The sequence below is a fragment of the Mustela lutreola genome, chromosome 16, assembly GCF_030435805.1.
Source record: "Mustela lutreola isolate mMusLut2 chromosome 16, mMusLut2.pri, whole genome shotgun sequence".
In the NCBI taxonomy this organism is placed as follows: domain Eukaryota; kingdom Metazoa; phylum Chordata; class Mammalia; order Carnivora; family Mustelidae; genus Mustela; species Mustela lutreola.
The window spans coordinates 979,939-996,895 of record NC_081305.1 but is presented as its reverse complement, the minus strand read 5'-3'; the positions used below and the strand labels follow the sequence as shown (position 1 = coordinate 996,895).

General features: G+C 66.8%; 1 protein-coding gene across 4 annotated transcripts in view; it reads right to left on the bottom strand.

Moving 5' to 3' along the window:
* The window catches only part of PIEZO1 (piezo type mechanosensitive ion channel component 1), a 49,143-nt gene extending 32,186 nt beyond the window's left edge, over positions 1-16,957 (bottom strand). For 3 of the 4 annotated variants that reach the window (XM_059150720.1, XM_059150721.1, XM_059150722.1), the window contains exon 1: positions 16,036-16,387. In XM_059150720.1, the coding sequence (XP_059006703.1) occupies positions 16,036-16,099 (64 nt within the window). In that variant the 5' untranslated portion in view covers positions 16,100-16,387. Of the gene's footprint in view, positions 1-16,035 lie in introns of all 4 variants that reach the window. The other variant, XM_059150724.1, reaches the window with a different exon arrangement.

The following is a 16,957-nucleotide window of genomic DNA, read 5'->3' as shown; positions in this document are numbered from 1 at the left end:
GAGGCATTAGGAGGGCTCAGCATCTCTGTGCTCTCCCCTGGGAGGCTGCCTGGACGCCCCAGCACGCGCTCAGACGACCCCAGGCACAAGCACGAAACCCGCCCTGCCAGCAACAGCTCCCTTCACGGCAGACCCAGGACCTACCCGGCTTCCGGGGAAGCAACAGGGCCCGGGGCCGTCGTGTGGGCTTCGCGGGCCGTCCCCGGGAAGGGTCCGCACCCGGCCACCCTGCTGGGCAGGCCACCGCCAGAGTGCTCTGCGCAGAGGGCCAGGCCCGGCTCTGGTCTCGGGTGGGGCCCACATTCCGTGGGGGGCTCTGACCTCCGTGGGGGGCTCTGACCTGGGGAAGCCGCAGGCAAACAAGCGGAGGGCGGGGTGTCCAGGAAGGAAGTTTCCCGACCTGGCCCCACATGGTGTCCCACCCACGTCTGCCAGGACATGGTTTGGCAATACCCCTCACTCTGGGCCACCTAGAGCTCGGGGCCGGCCGAGGAAGGGACCACAGTGGGCGGGGGCTCACACCATGCTGTCCCCAAGGCCAGCAACCCGCAAAGGAAGCCCCCTACCAGACTGGGGGACAGGGCACAGGGAGCTAGCGCTGTCCAGGGCCCTCACCAGGTCACGGCTCTCCCAAGTCCTTCCTAGGGACGGGCCGGCCTCCTTTACAACAAGGAATGGGGCTCCCCACAGAGCGGGACCCCCAGACGGTGACAGGCCGACCAGGCCAGCCAGGGGCCTGTGCACCCGTGTGGAGACCTGCCCCTCATGACTGTGCCCGCCTGGTCCTCCCTGGATGACAACGCCCGGCCCACCAGTCCGGTCACAGGACAGTCAGCTCCAGACAGGGACGTCCCGACACACTGAGCCCTGGGCAGTGTGAGGACGTGCACAGAGCCGGGAGCGGGAGCAGCTCAGGCCGGTGCCAGGTGCCGGCCGGAGCCGCAGGTGAGGACGCCAGCGCGCCCAGCGACACCCTCCCTCCTCGTGGGAGAGAGCACTCGGAGGTGTGGGAGGGGCCGGGCCGGCAGGGTGGGGAGCACGGCTCCCCTGGGACAGCAGCTGCAGGCCTGCCCTTGCCGGCGACCGAGGATCTAGGACACGGACATGGCAGCGGGTCAGCTCCGGAGCGGGGAGGGGGCTCTCCAGAGCATCACGGGCTTCAGGAGAAGAGGGGTGCCTGTGGCCAGTCGGTTAGAGGAGCGACGCTTGATTTCAGCTCAGGCCATGACCTCAGGGTCCTGGGATCAAGTCCCGCCTCGGCTCTGCGCTCAGCGCGGCATCGGCCGCAGATTCTCTCCTCTGCCCCTTCCCCACTCACGCGCTCTCGAAAACCAGAATACAGACTAAACGATCCACAGAATGGAAGCACGTGTCCCACATGCCCCCTCGTCACCCAGGCTTGGGGGTCTCTGAGCGTGTGGTGAGGCCCCAGGTTGCGAACAAGCCCTCGGGCTGACAGGAGAGTCCAGAGCCCTGGAGAGCCAAGCTGATCAGAGCGGACAGACGGACGGATGGAGGGAAGTCATGAGTAAACACAGACGTTGCAGCCACCCCACCCCCACCCCGAATTCCAGGCTAATTGACAGGAGTGTGTCACAAGGCCACAGCACATGGGGCCTCTCTGCCTGAGCAGGGCACCCCATCCCCACCGGTGCAGGCCCCCCGGCCCCTCGCGCAGGGATAGACCCCACCGTCCAGCACTGGGGGGCCGCTGTCCCTCGTCCTCAACAGTGGCCCCACGGGCAGCCGCTGGGACCCTGGGGTGAGCACCAGCAGCCGGGGCAGGGGTCAGACGAGGGTCCACACACAGCCCAGCCCGTGGCGTGCAAGGCTCAGGCTGCGGCCTGGGCGGGGATGAGGTCGCGCCCCCTCCGGGTGCACGGCCTCCTGGGGGCAGCTGCAGAGCACACAGACTCGGGACGAGAAGGAACCGGCCAGTGCAAACAAGCCCGCGGGAGCCAGCAAGACAGCCTCCCGGAAGCCCTCCCCTTGGGGGCAGATGGACTCTGAGCCCAGAGATCCCGCAGAGGATGGTCCAGTTGCAAAGGCCCTGGGGTGGAAATGCTCTCGGGAGACCGAAGAAGGTGGCCTGCCACCCAGGCTGAGTCTCAGCCACAGGAGCCTGGGCCCTCCCCGGGCCGGCTGGCTGCAGTGTTTCCCGTCACGTTCTTCGCTGCACCAAAACTGACCATAACTCGCGGTGTCCAGCCGTGGCCTTTAAAGAGGATTCCCAGGCCAGGCCACCGGCATCACCTGGGAATTTCTCCAGCTTTCCGGGGACAGGAATGCGCCCGATGGACTCAGAACCCACGCTCCAGAAGATTCCCTCGAGACTGAAGGGCGCAGCGCACCCTCCTTCCGACTCAGAAGCAAGACCATGACCATTCGCCTCGACCGACTCGCCACACCTGCCTCTGGTTTTTTATAAAGATTTACTTATTGTAGGGGCGCCTGGGCGGCTCAATGGGTTAAGCCTCTGCCTTCGGCTCAGGTCATGATCTCAGGGTCCTGGGATTGAGCCCCGCATCGGGCTCTCTGCTCAGCAGGGAGCCTGCTTCCTCCTCTCTCTCTGCCTGCCTCTCTGCCTACTTGTGATCTGTCTGTCCAATAAATAAATAAAGTCTTAAAAAAAAAAAAAGGTTTATTTACTGTAGAGACAGCGTGCCAGTGTGGATAAGGGGAGGGGCAGAGGGAGAGAAGCAGACTCTGAGCATGGCAAGGAGCCCCACGCAGGGCTCGATGCCACGACCCCAAGATCATGACCTAAGCTGAAACCAAACACTGCTCGTCTAACCGACCGAGCTCCCCGGTGCCCCCACGCCACTCTCTGACGCATGCATCCACCTTGACAGTATCACCAGGGATGCCCCCTTCAAGGGCGACAGCCTTCTGTTCCTGGCACGGCAGGGTCCCCTTATCCTCTGGCGCAGCTGCCTTCCTGCGAGCACCTTCTCCCCGGGCCCCAGGACAGAGACAGCGTCCCGTGGGGGTCACCGGGGCGGCCCGGCCATGGGGCAGCTTCTGGGTCACTCCACACCTTCCCGCGGTACCCCCTCAGGGCCAGGGCTATCCTTCCAAACGTGGGGGTCCACCCCAGGCTCACCAGGGGCCACATCTCCCCAGCTCTGGGCCTGGGACTCAGGGTTGGGGTGCTGACTCAGAGCCTCTCCCTGTGACTCAGCCGGCCCACAGCACCCCAAGTCCCAGCCTGTCCAGTCCGGCTTGGGCCCGGTTGGCCCTACTCTCTAGGGGCCCTTCCCAGCAGGACAGAGGAATGCCACCTGGCCACCTCCTGCTGCTGGGCGGGGGCGGGGTCACTGGCCAGGTATGCTCCCCGGGGCTGAGGGAGCCTGGCTGCCCAGCAGGAGCCCGACTCAGGTCCTGGCCCCACCTTCCCCATGCCGGGCCTTGGTCTTCCTCTTAGTGAAACGAGACAACAACAGGCAAAACCCCACGACCACCTTTCTCCCCATCAGACGACCCCCCCCCACCAAGCATGGAGCCTGTCCCCAGAGCGCAGGCCACGGAGGAGGGCACGAGCCCCTTGTGAGGCCAGTGTGAGGACCAGAAACGGGTCACGCGGTGGGGGACCTGAGACGTCCTCTCCAGTCTGCGTCACAAGGCAGGAGGTCAGGGGACGGGGCAGAAAGCCCAGGGGTGTGCGGAGAGCCGCGGCCTGCGCCGGCTCAGGACAGGCGTGTGTAACGGGCGCTGGGGCTGGGTGTGGCAGCTTCTGCTGACCTGGGAAGCTGGTCGCGCTGAAGCGGACCATGAGCCAAGAGACGACCGTCCCAGAGCCACCCGGATGCAAGCCCCCAGGGCCGAGGGGAGGCCCCTGGGCGAGAAGGAGTTCTCTGGGGCGGCCTGTGGAAAGTGGGCTCAGGACTGCGACACCCCCACCCCCACCCCGGCCAGCGGGGCCCCGCCGCGCTGTCTCCTGCGCCTGCGACCACGGCTCCCCAGGGAGGGCATCCTACCCGACCCCGGGGTCACGTTCCACAGGGCGGCAGCCTGCCAGGCTCCGCTGCCCAGTCCCAGACGGCTGCGGGATCGGGGGATGGGCCCGCGTACTCTCTGGAAACACAGCCCCTCAAGAAGCGACCCAGGGAAGAGTCAGCACTGGCCTCTCCCGACACCCGGCCGCTGCAGCAGGGACCCAGCCCACCCTGCCCTAAGCATCCAGGCTCTGTCCCCGCGTGTGACCCCTCCCCACCGGCCTACCCAACATCCCCGACCCCTCGTCTGCGAGGAGCTTTGGACACAGGGCAGCGCAGAGAGCGTGGAGCACGGGCGTTCGTGCCCCGGGCCGGCGTGTGCTCTGCTGCGGGGGTTCATACGGCACAGGTGACGGTTGGCTGCCCTCTGTCCCTCTCCCTCCTCCAGGAGAAACACTCGTGGGTTTCAGGACAGCCCCAGAAAGAGCCCCTGCTGAGCTCCGGGACTCGGGGCCGGGGCTGTCGTCTGGGAAAGGAACAAGGAGCCTCCAAGCAGGGGGGCGGCGGGGTCCTGCGAGCCCATGGTGGCCAAGCCCGAGTTCCTGAGGGACCAGAAACCAGAGGCCCCGGCCGCCCGCCCTCCTGCTGCCTGAGGCGGGAAGCACGGCCTGCGGTGGGGACGGGAAACCACGGGCTTCGCTGGAAACCCCCCGCCCCCCCCACATCTCAGATCCCCGACGCGCCACGCACTGGGGCCGAGCCGCGCTAACACATCCCTGGTGGAGGGGGGGCCCTGATGGGAAGTCACAGGCTACGGCCACTCAGCCAGTGAGCGACAGTGTCAGGCTGGACCGTCACCACCCAGCCCCCCGACGCCCATCTGCAGGGTGGCTCGGGCCTCCGTCCCCACAGCAAGCGCCACCGTCTGCCCCCTGCCCAGCCCCTCACGGCCTCCTTAGTCCATCGGACCCACCAGACCAAGGTCTGCAGAGCGGGACCCGCAGCCTGAAGGTCGGTGTGGTCTCAGGACAGGGCCCAGGGCTACCCCCCATCGCAGCCCAGCCAAGCCAGGGCACAGGGGCAGCACCGGCTCCTGGGCTTGGAGGAAGCGCCCCAGAGCCCTGGGCGAGAGCAGAGCGGAGGTCCCCACGCCCTGGGGGCGATGGCAGGCAGGGACAGGGCTGGCCTGGCCCAAGCTATACGTTCAGTTCCTGGAAAAAGAGGGACACGCTGCCGGCTCGCCCACTGCATCCTGTTTTTATGGAAACTAATCTAATTCCTAACCACGCAGCCAGTGGCAGACGCCCAAGGGGGTCCTGAGAGGCCGCGGAGAAGGGGCGCCCGGGAGGCAGGAGGGCTCACTCGGCCTGGCGGCTGGGGGCAGCTGCGGCTCAGCTCCACTTCCGAGGGTCAGAGCCTCGGTCCCAGGGGAGGCCCTGGGGATGACGGACCCTTCCCGGCAGGGAGGAGCTGGCCGGCTCGTGTCCACCCCAGCCTCAGCTGGACCCTGAGCCAGGAGCGTCCGGTAGCAACCCATTGAGGCTGAGCCATCACCCTCAACGGGCTGGTCAGAAGGTGCCAGGGATGCCACGGCCTTCAAGGACATATCCCTGACCTGGTGGCCTGGGAACGGGGGCCAGCCCCACCTACCCCGGAGGCCGCCGAGGGGTACAACACCCGTCCAGTCTGCTTTGTGAATGCGAAGCGTGCCGGCTGATGCCCCTTGGGGCCTGTCTGAGCCCCAGAGCGACAGCAGGACTGGGAGACTCGGCCACCCGTCCAGTGCCGGCAAGTTCTGGGCCAGAACCAGGCCTTACTGCCCACCCTGCTCACCACCAGGGCTCCAAGCCCTACCTGCTCCTAAAGGGGGCGGGGCAGGAGCGAGGAGGACCCGGCGGCCTCAGGCCGGCCCTGCCCAGGCTGCCACAGCCCAAGAGTCCGGGCTAACACACAGACACACAGAAGGGCCGTGGGGCTCAGGTTCATCTCCTCCAGCGGCCGCTGCTGACAGCGAGAAACCGCTGAGGTCTCGGGAGAGTGGGTCGGGGGCCGGGCCGGCCTGCAGAAACCTCCCCTCCATGCCTCCCCATCTAGGGGGGCCCGAGGACAGGAACATCCCCACCCATAAGCAGACACGGTGTCTGCGGGGGGCGGTCCCTCCCCCCCACTCTGCCGACCACACCGCACAAGTCCATCCTCACAGCCTGGGTCTGGCGGAACCCTGCGAGAGCCTGACAGGCACCTGCCATGGGCACCGCCCGCCGCCCATCACCGCCAAACCAGCCCCTGGTCCCTGGTACCCCGAGGCCAGCCCCACAGCGCGCTCCCTGACTGGCCCCGGAGCCGACTTCCAGGCACCGTCCTTTCCAGCCGTGGGACTTGGAACGTGTTGGTCCTCTTCAAGCTGATTCTTCGGTTGCTACCTCAGAGGACGAGCACGGTGGGCACGCGGCAGGTGGAGGGGGCCGCCAGCCTCACGGGGCGCTGCTGTCTCGCTCCTCCCATCACCCGCTCTGAACCCCATCCTGAGAGCAGGGAGGTGTCTCACAAGGCCAAGCCCTCTGTCCTAGAGCTTCCCGGCCAAGGCTGGCAATGGTCCCCAATGTATGAGGCCAGGCATCCTCCTTCTGGGAGGGCACCCGAAAACTCCCCAGCTGTCGGGGGCACCCACCACCCCAAGTGAGGGCTCTATGCGTGGAGAGAGACATGCCCGCCCCGGCCACTCCCTTCCTCCCCGGGCCACATGCACCCCGGGCTGGGGAGGACCATCCTGCCAGCAGCCCGCACCGTCAGCCACGACACGGCCTCACTGCTGTCCCGTGGGAGCGCCCAGCAGCGTGACTCAGCCAACCCGGCAGGTTCCACTGTCCCCGCCCAGGGGGGACCTGAAGCCGGGCGTCTTCACCCCACCAGCCGCCACCTGGGCTCTGGAACGTCACCAAGCTGCCCCAGATTCCTGCCCGGTGAGAGCACGGACGTGCTTGGAGGGCCCTGGTGAAGAGCGTCCTAATTAGAGCCGGGCCCTGTGGGACGCGGGTGCAGCCCCCACCCCCCCGCCAGCGCGGGACCGCCAGCAGGGGTGAGTCACGGGTCCTCGGTGCACAAGCAGCTTGAGGCGGTGAGGGCTTTCAGGAGGCGGCACCCTCCTAGCCTCCCAGGTCAAGTTCACCAGGCTCCCCTGGCCCACGCACAGGGCGGGTCACCCGGAGGGCCACAAGGCCAAGTAGGGCAGGTGCTCAGCTCGCAGCTGGGGCACAGGGAGGCCCCCGGACGGAGGGGCAGGGGCTGGTGCTGAGCGCCTGCCCCAGGGCCCATCTGTACCCATCGGGCAGGTGCGCCGCACTTCCCGAGAAGAGGCATTCACGGCCCAGAGAGGCTGCGTCCCTCGTCCCAGGGTACCCAGCAGCAGAGCCAGATTCAGAGCCGGGTCCAAGAGGACCCACGTGGAAGAGCTTCCACTGGCTTCACAGGTGGCGTCACAAACCATGGGTCTGAGAATACGCATGGCAGACAGACACACGTGAACCTGAGTCCCTGCGTGGCTACTCCCGGGAACCCCCCAGTGACAGTGTCCAGGACAGGGCAGAAGTCAGCTGAGGTCCCAAGGCCTCCCCCCGGGGCCCCCACTCTCCACCTGCACATACGGGGCCACAGGGCGGGGCAGGACACGGAGCCACAGAAGTGCCACAAGCCAGGACAGACCCGCTGCTGTCCCGGGGCCATCCTGGAGGGAGGCTTCACTCCCCACAAGACCACTGGCGTGACCAAACCACCACTGCCAAGATGCCAAGACTCTGGAGTCTGGCACCTTGAGGCTCCAGGGCTGACAGCCATGCCTGTGGTCAAAACTGGGAAGAGGGGGCAGGAGTCCCGGACCCTAGCACGGGGTGGCCAGCGAGGTTGCTGGGGCCGTGTCCCCTCTGGCATGTGACTCAGCTTCCCCTCCACACAGGGGGCCTGGGAGTACAGTGGAGGACGGGGAACCTCTGGCACGAGCTCTGCACACTCGGTGCACACTCAGTTCTCAGTTCGGGGCGGGTGATGGGGAGAGGAGCCTCCCTCCCAGGACAGGAGCAGCTGCTGGTGGGGGGAGCGGAGTGCAGGCTCCCTCCCCCAGGGGCCACGCCACCACCCCAAAGTCAGGCTCACTCTGGAAGGACCGAGGGCGGCCCCCGCCCCCAGGGTGTCTCCCCCTGCAATCTCAGAGGGCAGGACAGCCCGGTGGGTGCCGGGTCTTCGGGGGAGGAGGGCCCGGCCCCTCCCTGTTTCCTCAGGCACAGGACACAGGGACACGGGACCCACGGCTCTCCACCACCCCCAGTGTCCAGGATCCCGCGTGGGACCGCCAGCCCAGACAAGGAGCCCACCCGTGGCTTCCATGCTGGCGAGAACCGTTCTTAGCAGGGCACACCCGCCCGTGGCCAGGATGAGGACAGTGACCTTGCCAAGGTCAGAGCGACCAGCTTGCTGCCCACTCCGGAAGGTCCCCACGGGGCCCCCAGGCCACAGTCCCTGGATCACCACACCCCCCTGCACTGGCCCCCCACTGGCCCCTGCTCCTGACCCTCAGAGATTACCGCCCGCCCCGCCCACCGCCCCCTGGGCTGGCAAGGTGTGCCCGCCGATAAGGTCTGGGACACGGTTTCAGGGAGGACAGGAAGTGTCACCACACAGGGCTCCAGAGCCAGTGGGTAGGTGTGACCCCCACCACGGGGGCATCTGAGGGCACCCTCAAACGGCGCCCATCTGACCGGTCTCCAGCGGCTCTGCTCACACACCCCTGCCCGCAGGCCTGTGCCAGTTCAGGAGGCACAAGAGGAGGCCGGAGCCCGGGCAGCCTTGGGCAAGGACTCCCCTGCCAACAGGTGCTGGGAGCGCGAGGAGCTCGTAGGGACGGGGCGGGGGCGGGAGGACTGAAGGGCGTGAGCAGCGTCCGCGGCCCGGGTCGCCCTGTCCTGGACTCAGAACCCTGACTCCGGAGACGCTCTCCCTGGGGAGAGTCGGGAGGCAGAACCACAGGCCGTGCACAAGGCAGCATCTGTGGGACAAGGAGGCCTGCCGGGTCACAGCAGTGCCCCTTTCCAGCCACCAAAGGACACGCCCTGCATCCACCGGGCAGCCCTGGGGACGCCGCGCTACCCTGAGGCCCAGCCATGTGGGCCGCTCCGGGGACTGGACGCCACGGACGCCCGCTGTCAGCGGCCGCCCGTCGAAGGGTTAGAACCCACACAGCCACGGCAGGACAACCCCGCAGCGCATCCAGCGGACGAAAAGCCTAGAGTCTAGACCCCGAAAGCACGCCCGCACGTCAGAGATAAGATGCACACCCCAGTGTCTTTAAGCAGGCGACTTTTCAAGGCACATCCCAAGAGCAGACCCTGAAGGGGGCAAGGGTCACCTGGTGTCAGGGTGACACAGACTGAAGCCACGGGACACACGTCACAGCCACGGACGGGCAACGACGGGAGCGGGAGCGTGCACGCCCAAACCCAGGAACACGAGCAGAGGTTGTCGCGGGGCGGGGGGTGGGGGGCCCGTGAGTCAGAGACTCGGAGCAGGCGCCTGTGCCTGAGGGACCCGCCAGCAGGAGAGGCGGCTGGAGCAAGGTCTGGGGCGCAGGTGCAGTTCACTAGGGGCCGGGCAGCTGCTGCCCCGGGCCATTTGCTCTCATGGAACGGTGGCAGACTAAAATCATGAGGGCGCAGGGGCGAGCTGCTCCTCTGTGGGACAGCGTGAGTGCACCCCGCGGCCTGGGGACACAGACCCGTCCCGCACAGAGCCTGGCCCCCTGGAATGCCCTCAAGGATCCGGGTCCCAGGCCACCGCACACACAGAGGGAAAAGCAGAGACCAGGTAAGCAGGGCACTGCAATGGCCCATTTCATTTCCCTTTAAAAGCTCCCTTTAGGGGCGCCTGGGTGGCTCCGGCTGTGGTTGGTGGGGATCTCAGGGTCCTGGATGGGGCTCCGGCCCGGCGGGGAGTCTGCTTGATGCCCTCCCTCTGTCCCTCCCCCACCGGAGCCTTGCACTCCTGCCGCACGCACGCGCTCTCAAATAAATAAATAAATCCTAAAAAAAAAAAAAAAAGGCTCCCTCTCATGTGGTTACAGTGATGCCTTTAGACAGCGTGCCAGCCATGAGGAGAAATCAGATCCTTGAGCGAGAGGGACAGGGGCTGGTGGAAATGTCTGCACAGGGGAAGGAGAGGCTGCCTGGGTCCAGCAGGCGAGGGATCCAGATCCGGGCCGCTGAGGCGCCTCCTGGGGGCCACCTGCCCGGGGACCCCCCATCTGGCCTCTGGTGGCTCCCACAGGCCTGAAGAGTGTGCCCCATTTTCCAAGCTGGGGAGGGATGAGTGAGCTCCCACTGGGGCCCCGCGGGGTCGGGCTGGCCGGGCAGGGAGCACTGCAGGATGAGCCCCGCACCGAGCCAAGGGGCGGTGCCCCCCACCGGGAGGCCCCAGTCCCCCAGCGCAGCCAGCTGGCTCTAGGGCTGGTTCAGCCGCCCTTCGCTGGCAGAGGAAACCACAGGGGTGGCTGAGCCTGAGCCCAAGGAAGGACAAGTGATCCTGACTATATATACTCATGGAGAAAAACAGCACGCACGCCGAGCCCAGTAAACAGCTAGTCCGTTAGGGGGAACCTAAAAATACTCCCTATAATTATGTCATTAAAACACACCAGAAAAATTGACCCACCCCACTCAGCAAAGTCCCCGCGAGACGGCTGCAGGGAGGCAGGAGGCCACGCACGTCGGCCGGAGGGTGCCCTGGCGTCACCCAGGGGCTGGTGTGGCCGGGACCGTGGCCCCAGCACGCCGGGCAGCTCTCGCATCCCTGAGTGGGTGGCTTCCCCCCAGGGCCGAGGGCTGCCGCCTGGTCACAGCCTCACGGGCTCCCGGACAGAAAGGGAAGCTCCTTGGCTTCCATCCCCAAGAGGGGCTCCCCAGGACAGCATGGGTGTGGTTCCCCAGAGTGGGGAGGCACCCATACGCCCCATTAACAGGGGCCACAGGAACCGAGGGCCTCCTTTGCAGGGAGGGACAGAGGGGACACGGAGCCACAGGGTGCAGACCCCCAGGGCACATCCGTTTATGCCTGGACGGGAGCGGGAGCACAGCACACATGGCCTGCCGAGGGAGGCTTCCTGGCTTCCTTCCTTGCACCCGGGGAGACAGGCTCGGGGCCAGGGAGGGAGCTGTGCCTTATCTGATGGAGATGTCACTGTTCCGTGGAAAGTCAGTAGGATTTGTGTAATTAAAAGCAAACAGAAAATCAAAACGGGAAGCCTCCACCCTGACTGCCCCCCACCCCTACCTCCTACCGGCCACCATCAAGGGATGAGAGCCTAGAAAGGACGCAGGCCCCCACCCCCGCAGCACCCCCATCTGCCAGGCCTCTGCTGGCTGCTCAGTTCCTTCCAGACAGGGGACCACCTCCAGGGCCTGGCTGCCAACTCCCTCCTCCCCAGGTCCTGGGCACCCCCAGGCCTGCCCAGCCCCTGCTCAGCCCAGGGCTTGGACTCTGTTTCCTACAGTGCAGCTTCCAGCTCCGGCTCCCTGCCCTCTGTGCTTAACCCAACAAGCCACTGGGAGAACCTCCAGATGACCCCTGACAGCCAAGGAAAGCGCAGCCTTGTTAGAAACAGAGACTGAGCCCTGCCCCCCCCCACCCCCACCATTAGCCCCCACACAGAACTTGGGCTCCTGGCTCCTGCCCAGAGCTCAGTCCCACGAGACCTGCATGAGGGAACGCTTGAATGAATTTGGGAAACGCTCCAGAACCGGTGCAGGTGGGCACCGCACGGTGGCTGGGGGCCAGCCTGCCCTGGACACAGCACCCCCCGCTTCCTGGGAACCGCCCATGGCTGGTGGGGCAGCCCCAGGGTGGGTGGCCCATCCACGCAGCTCCCCAGACCCCCGAGTGGGCTGCTGACCACCAGCACTCAGGCGTGGGGTGCGGCACTCAGGTGTGGGAAAGCGCTCTGGGGCTCCTGACCCGTGAGGACTGTGTGTGGGAGACCTGCCACCTGCCCCCAGAGCCCGAGACACGGCAGAGATCAGAGACTCTCTGGGAGCCGCCTTCCAGCGTTTATTATCTACTTTACAGGCGAGGAAGCTGGAGCCCAGAGAGTGGTGAGGGCCTGGCAGGTTCCCCCGGGACACAGACCCATCCTGCAGAGTCAGCTCTGCCGCCCAGAGACCACCCCCACCCCCGCCCCGCCCCCGAGGGACCACCGCACCAGCAGGTGTGGCCCTCACCTGCTCCGGGACAGAAGACCAGCTTCCTCTTGTCCTACAGGCAAGATTTCAGGTGTCAGTGAGCACCCCCCCACCCCGCCCCCATCAAGAAAACAACAACTCAGGGAAGTTCAAAAGTCAGGAGCTCAGGTGCGGAGCAGGTGGTCCTGCCAGGCCCCCCCAAGCCCCCCCCCCCAGCCTCGCCCACAGGGCCGCCCCGGGGGGCCAGGGCCCGGAGCCCTCACTCCCACAGCTGTGCTGCCGCAGTAATCAGTAAGCAGTAATCAGTAATCGCTTCTGGAAGCCTGAGGTGTCTGCCGAGAGGAAGTCCAGACTGGCTTTGCAAACCAGAAGGAAAAAGAGCTCCGTTAAAAACAAAGAAGCCAGTGGGGCCGCCCCGGTGGCTCAGTCAACTGAACGCTTCTGGGTGCTTCTGGGTTTCGGATCTTGGGATCCTGGGATCCAGCCGCCCCCCTCCCCACCAACCAGGGCTCTGCGCTCGCGGGGGGCTCTGCTTGTCCCTCGGCCCCTCACGCTCGCTCTCTTCCAAAAAACATAGAACGTTAAAAAGTAAAGAATCTACATAAACAACGTTTACGTATTTCTAAATAGGTAACCCAGGAAAGACCGGCATTTTGTTGAATTCTAAGGCAAAGGCAGGTCTCTGAGAACCAGAGTGGCCGGGGCAGGCTTCCTGCGGCAGGGCAGACGCTCCCCCTGAGCCCCCAGATGGCAGTGGTGAAGGGGCTTCCGTGCCCTCTGGGGGGCCGGCCCGCCTCAGGACCCCACCCCAGAAGGCGGCCCCCAGCAGCAGCTCTGGGGCCCAGCAAGGTAGAGTCAAGCAGGCCCGCCCTTCCTTCTTTCCGCCTTTGAGCACCAGCAGCAAATTTAGTGCTGGGTCAGAACAGGAGCCGCCCAGGAAGCAGCCCTCCGGGCCAGGATCTGAGCCGGGGACTCCTCCCACCCCCAGAGAAGACACTTCCTCTGCAGGACCCTACCGGGCCAGCGTGGAGCTCTCCACATCCCCCTGCCCGTGGGGGGACCACGGGTGACCCCGCCCCGTCCTCAACACGCACACAGGTGCACGCACACACCTGAACGTCCCGTTCACCTGCCCGCTCAGACCGGCTGACTCACTGCCCTGTCCCCACCGCCGACCCCAGCTCCACCGCCACCCAGTTCTGGGCACCTGCAGGGCCGGGCTGTGGAACAGGACGAGCTCCATGGTGACCCCCCGCGACCCCATCCTCTCCGGGCCTCGCTGCCTGATCACAAGGGTATGCAGACAGTCATGATGAAAAGAAGGAAGTGTCCCCATTCTGAGCGTTTCTCAGTGACAGCGTGGCACAGATGACGCCCCAGGGTGCGACAGAGAAAAGCCATACTGCCCCACCGCAGGGTTTCCCGGAGTCGGTGGCAGTTACCACGCTCTATCACCTGCCTTTCAGACCACAGTGGCAGTTTCTGGTCGCCCCCATTAGGTCAGGAGGCAGGAGGCGTGGCCCAGTCTAAAGCAGTCATAAAACGTCCTGCCATCTCCCTAGAAGCTCCCAGCTCAGGGTCCTCTGCCCCCAGGGCTGCGCGGACAACAGGGGAGCCCCGAGAGGCTGAGAGGCTGCCATCCCTGCCGGGGAGCTGGAGGGTCTCCGGCACGGGTCAGAGGCAGGCCGGCTGTCCGGGGAGTGGCGTGGGGTGAGCGGGGGGCACTCCGGGATGACTCACGCCCTCACCACGGCCGTGGCGGGAGCTGGCCCGGAGCACTCATGACTAACAGCCCGACGCCTTCTCCAGCATCCACACACTCGCTTTCAAAACACCGCGGAACCACCCGTTCCAGCCAAAGCCCATCATAGGATGAGGAGGGGCACGCACAGCAGCAGAGTCGATGGCTCCCTGCCCATCAGAGGGACAGCAGGACGGTCCCCAGGGAGCTGCCGACACCCAGGACGGGAGAGCCAGCCTCGGTTGGTACCGCACTGACCCCCCCCCCCAGCTTAAGAAAAAGCCCTGAAGCCAAACGCCACACCCGGACACAGAACCACGCGGGACACGGCCTGGGTCAGTATCTGTATCTGCGGGAGACTCGGAGGGCAATTCGGCGCTAACAGAGGAACGGAGGACAGGATACAGTGCACTAGTCGCCTGCAGTGGAAAAGCTCCCCAGCTGCCTTGGGTAGGGCCCACAAGCAGGCAGAGAAGAAGACGGCACCCCAGGCACCCACATGGGCTCCAGCTGGGGGCCCGAGAGCCCAGGAGCCCCGACTAATGATCAGGCCAACACACCCGGGCCCGGGGCCCCTCCGCCCCACCGCCTGTCCTGGTACGGCCCGCAGGCCAGTCGTGGCTTTTACGTGTTTGCACGGCTGGAAACAGTATCAGGAGAGTTCCTGATGTGAAAATATTTACTCTGCTCCATGACAGGAAGAGCTTACCATCCTGCAGCAGGGGTCTCCACCACCTCCACACGGCCTGTCCCGGCCTCCCGGGTTCCCGCAGGGCAAGGCCAGGCTAAGGCGGCCACGGGTGCACTGCAGGGCAGAGGGGAAGCTGCCCTTTGAGAAGCTTACTGCCCCCCCCCCCCAGCAAGATGCAGTCTGCTTGTCCGTCTATCTGGCTGCCTAGAGGCGGGAGGAGCAAAGCCAGCCAGCACGGTGAACGGTGAACGGGCCAGGTGACCGTGCGCTCTCCCCTGAGTTGACCCTGGGCCGCCCTGTCCACACACCGCTGACTCAAACTCTCCTCTCCGGCCTCAATGCTTGCCATTGATTCCTGTCCCGAAAAGTCCCCCGTTTTACCGTCTTTCCCTGCTACAAATCAAAACACAGTCTGTTTGGGAGCCCAAGTGCAGGCCGCTCCCGCGCCCTGGCCCCCAGGGAGGCCAGCTCCCACCTAGCCCAGAGGTTGGCAGAGGCCCACCTGGAGGGAGTTCAGAGCCCTGGAAGGGCTTCCAGAAAAGAAACACCCCCCACACCCACGCTCTGATGGACTTCCACGCACGGAGGGACGTCCTCAAGGCAAACCCGGCCCTGTTCCCCCAGCGCCTTGACTCAGACTGCTTTCCAGCTCCAGCCGGCAGACACGGCCCCACGTGGAGGGGCTGAGGGCGGGGGACCAGGGGAAGGGTGGAAGGCCTTCTCGGGCATTCTGCCCTGGGCACTGACGAGGCAGGAGGGCCGCGGGGGGGTGGGGCTTAAGAGCCCGGACAACCCTGCCGCCCACCGCAAGCGGGAACTGTGATGCCAGGGTTGGGGGTCCTGGGCTCTAATGCCCGGAGCCTTCTGGGGGCTGCTCCTCCCCCAGCGCCTGGCAGGCCCTGTGGACTGAGCCAGGGCAAGGGAAGGCTAGGGAGGAGCCTGCAGTACCCTTCCCGCAGCACAGGCCGGCCCCAGGCCGCGGGGGTGGGGCCGGGCCGGGGCTCGGAGGGACGGACGGACGTTAGTTCTGCTCCCGAGCCTCCAGATTAAACAGCTCCAGGCAGGAAGCCCGCCTTCTCCCAGATTGGTCAGGAAGTCATGATGCAAGTTTGCGCTTTTCTTTTTTTTTTAACACGAAAGAGGGAAAGAGATTCGTGCCCCCCACCTCGGCGTTCCAGCCCCCCCACCGGAGCACACCGGCCCCTCCGGGGCCCCGACTCCCCCGCGTCCCTGCCGAGGCCCCGGCCGCTCTCCGCGCGCTCGCCGGCCCGCACCCGAGGGCGCCCGGTGCCACCTCACCCCCGCCCCGCCGCCGCCCTCCCGGCCTCTCCGGCGCGCTCATGCTTCTGGAATGCGGGCGCCGCGGGCCGCGCGTCCCGACCCGGGAAGTCGGGAGCCGGGAGGCAGCCGTCGTCCAGCCCGGAGCCCCCCGCGCCCGCGCCCACTCACCGGCTAGGAGCGCGAAGGGCAGCAGCAGCCAGTAGAGCGCGGCGCCGAGCACGTGCCGCTCCATGCCCGGGGGGCCCACGGGGCCGGCCGGGGGTCGCTCTGCCGCCGCGGCGTTAGGGGGACATGGCGCGCAGGGCGGGTCGTCGCACGTGCCGCGCCCCGCGGCCAGGACCCCCGGCTGGGCGGCGGCGACCCGAGCGCCTCCGCGGCCGCCGCCGCCGCCTTCTCCTCCGCCTCGGCCCGGGGCCCGCCGAGCCCTCTCTGGTGCCAGCCCTGCCCCGCGGCGGAGCGCAGCGCGCGGCTCTCTGGGCTCGCGGAGGCCGAGCAGGGCCGGACGGCGGCTGGGCGCTGCGCTCCCGCCCCTCGGCCCGCGGGCCTTTATAGGCTCGGCCCCCGCCCGCCCGCCCTCCGCGGCGTGCCCGCCTCCGCGCTCCTCCGACGGCCCGCGCGCCCGCTGCGCCCGGCGCCTCCGCGCGCCCCGCCGGCCCTCCACGCCCCGGAGCCCCGCGCGCACACGCCCCGGGAAGGGCTTGGTCCCGCCGCTGGAGGTGCGCGCAGGAGGGGCTGCCCAGCTCCGGGGCTTCCCGGGCGGCACCCCACGCCCCACTGCGCCCCGCGTGGCCGGAGCGACTTTCGCTTTGCTGCCGCACACGTGAGCGCGCAGCGCCCCCTGGGGACCGTGGCGGGGGGTCGGGGCTGCAGAACCGGGGCCCCCACCAGCGTCTTTGCGCGGATCCCTTTGCTGTGGGAGGACAGTGACCCCAGCGGGAGCACCGCCTGGGCCTGGCGTCCCTGGGGTGGAAGATAGGGTCTGAGTCCGGGCTGTGCCGGTCACCGGACCCTCCGCTTGGCCTTTGCCACCGTCGAGGTGAGCTTGGGAGGAGAAAGGGGAGGGCCCCGTGGTGTAAGGGGCAGAACCCAC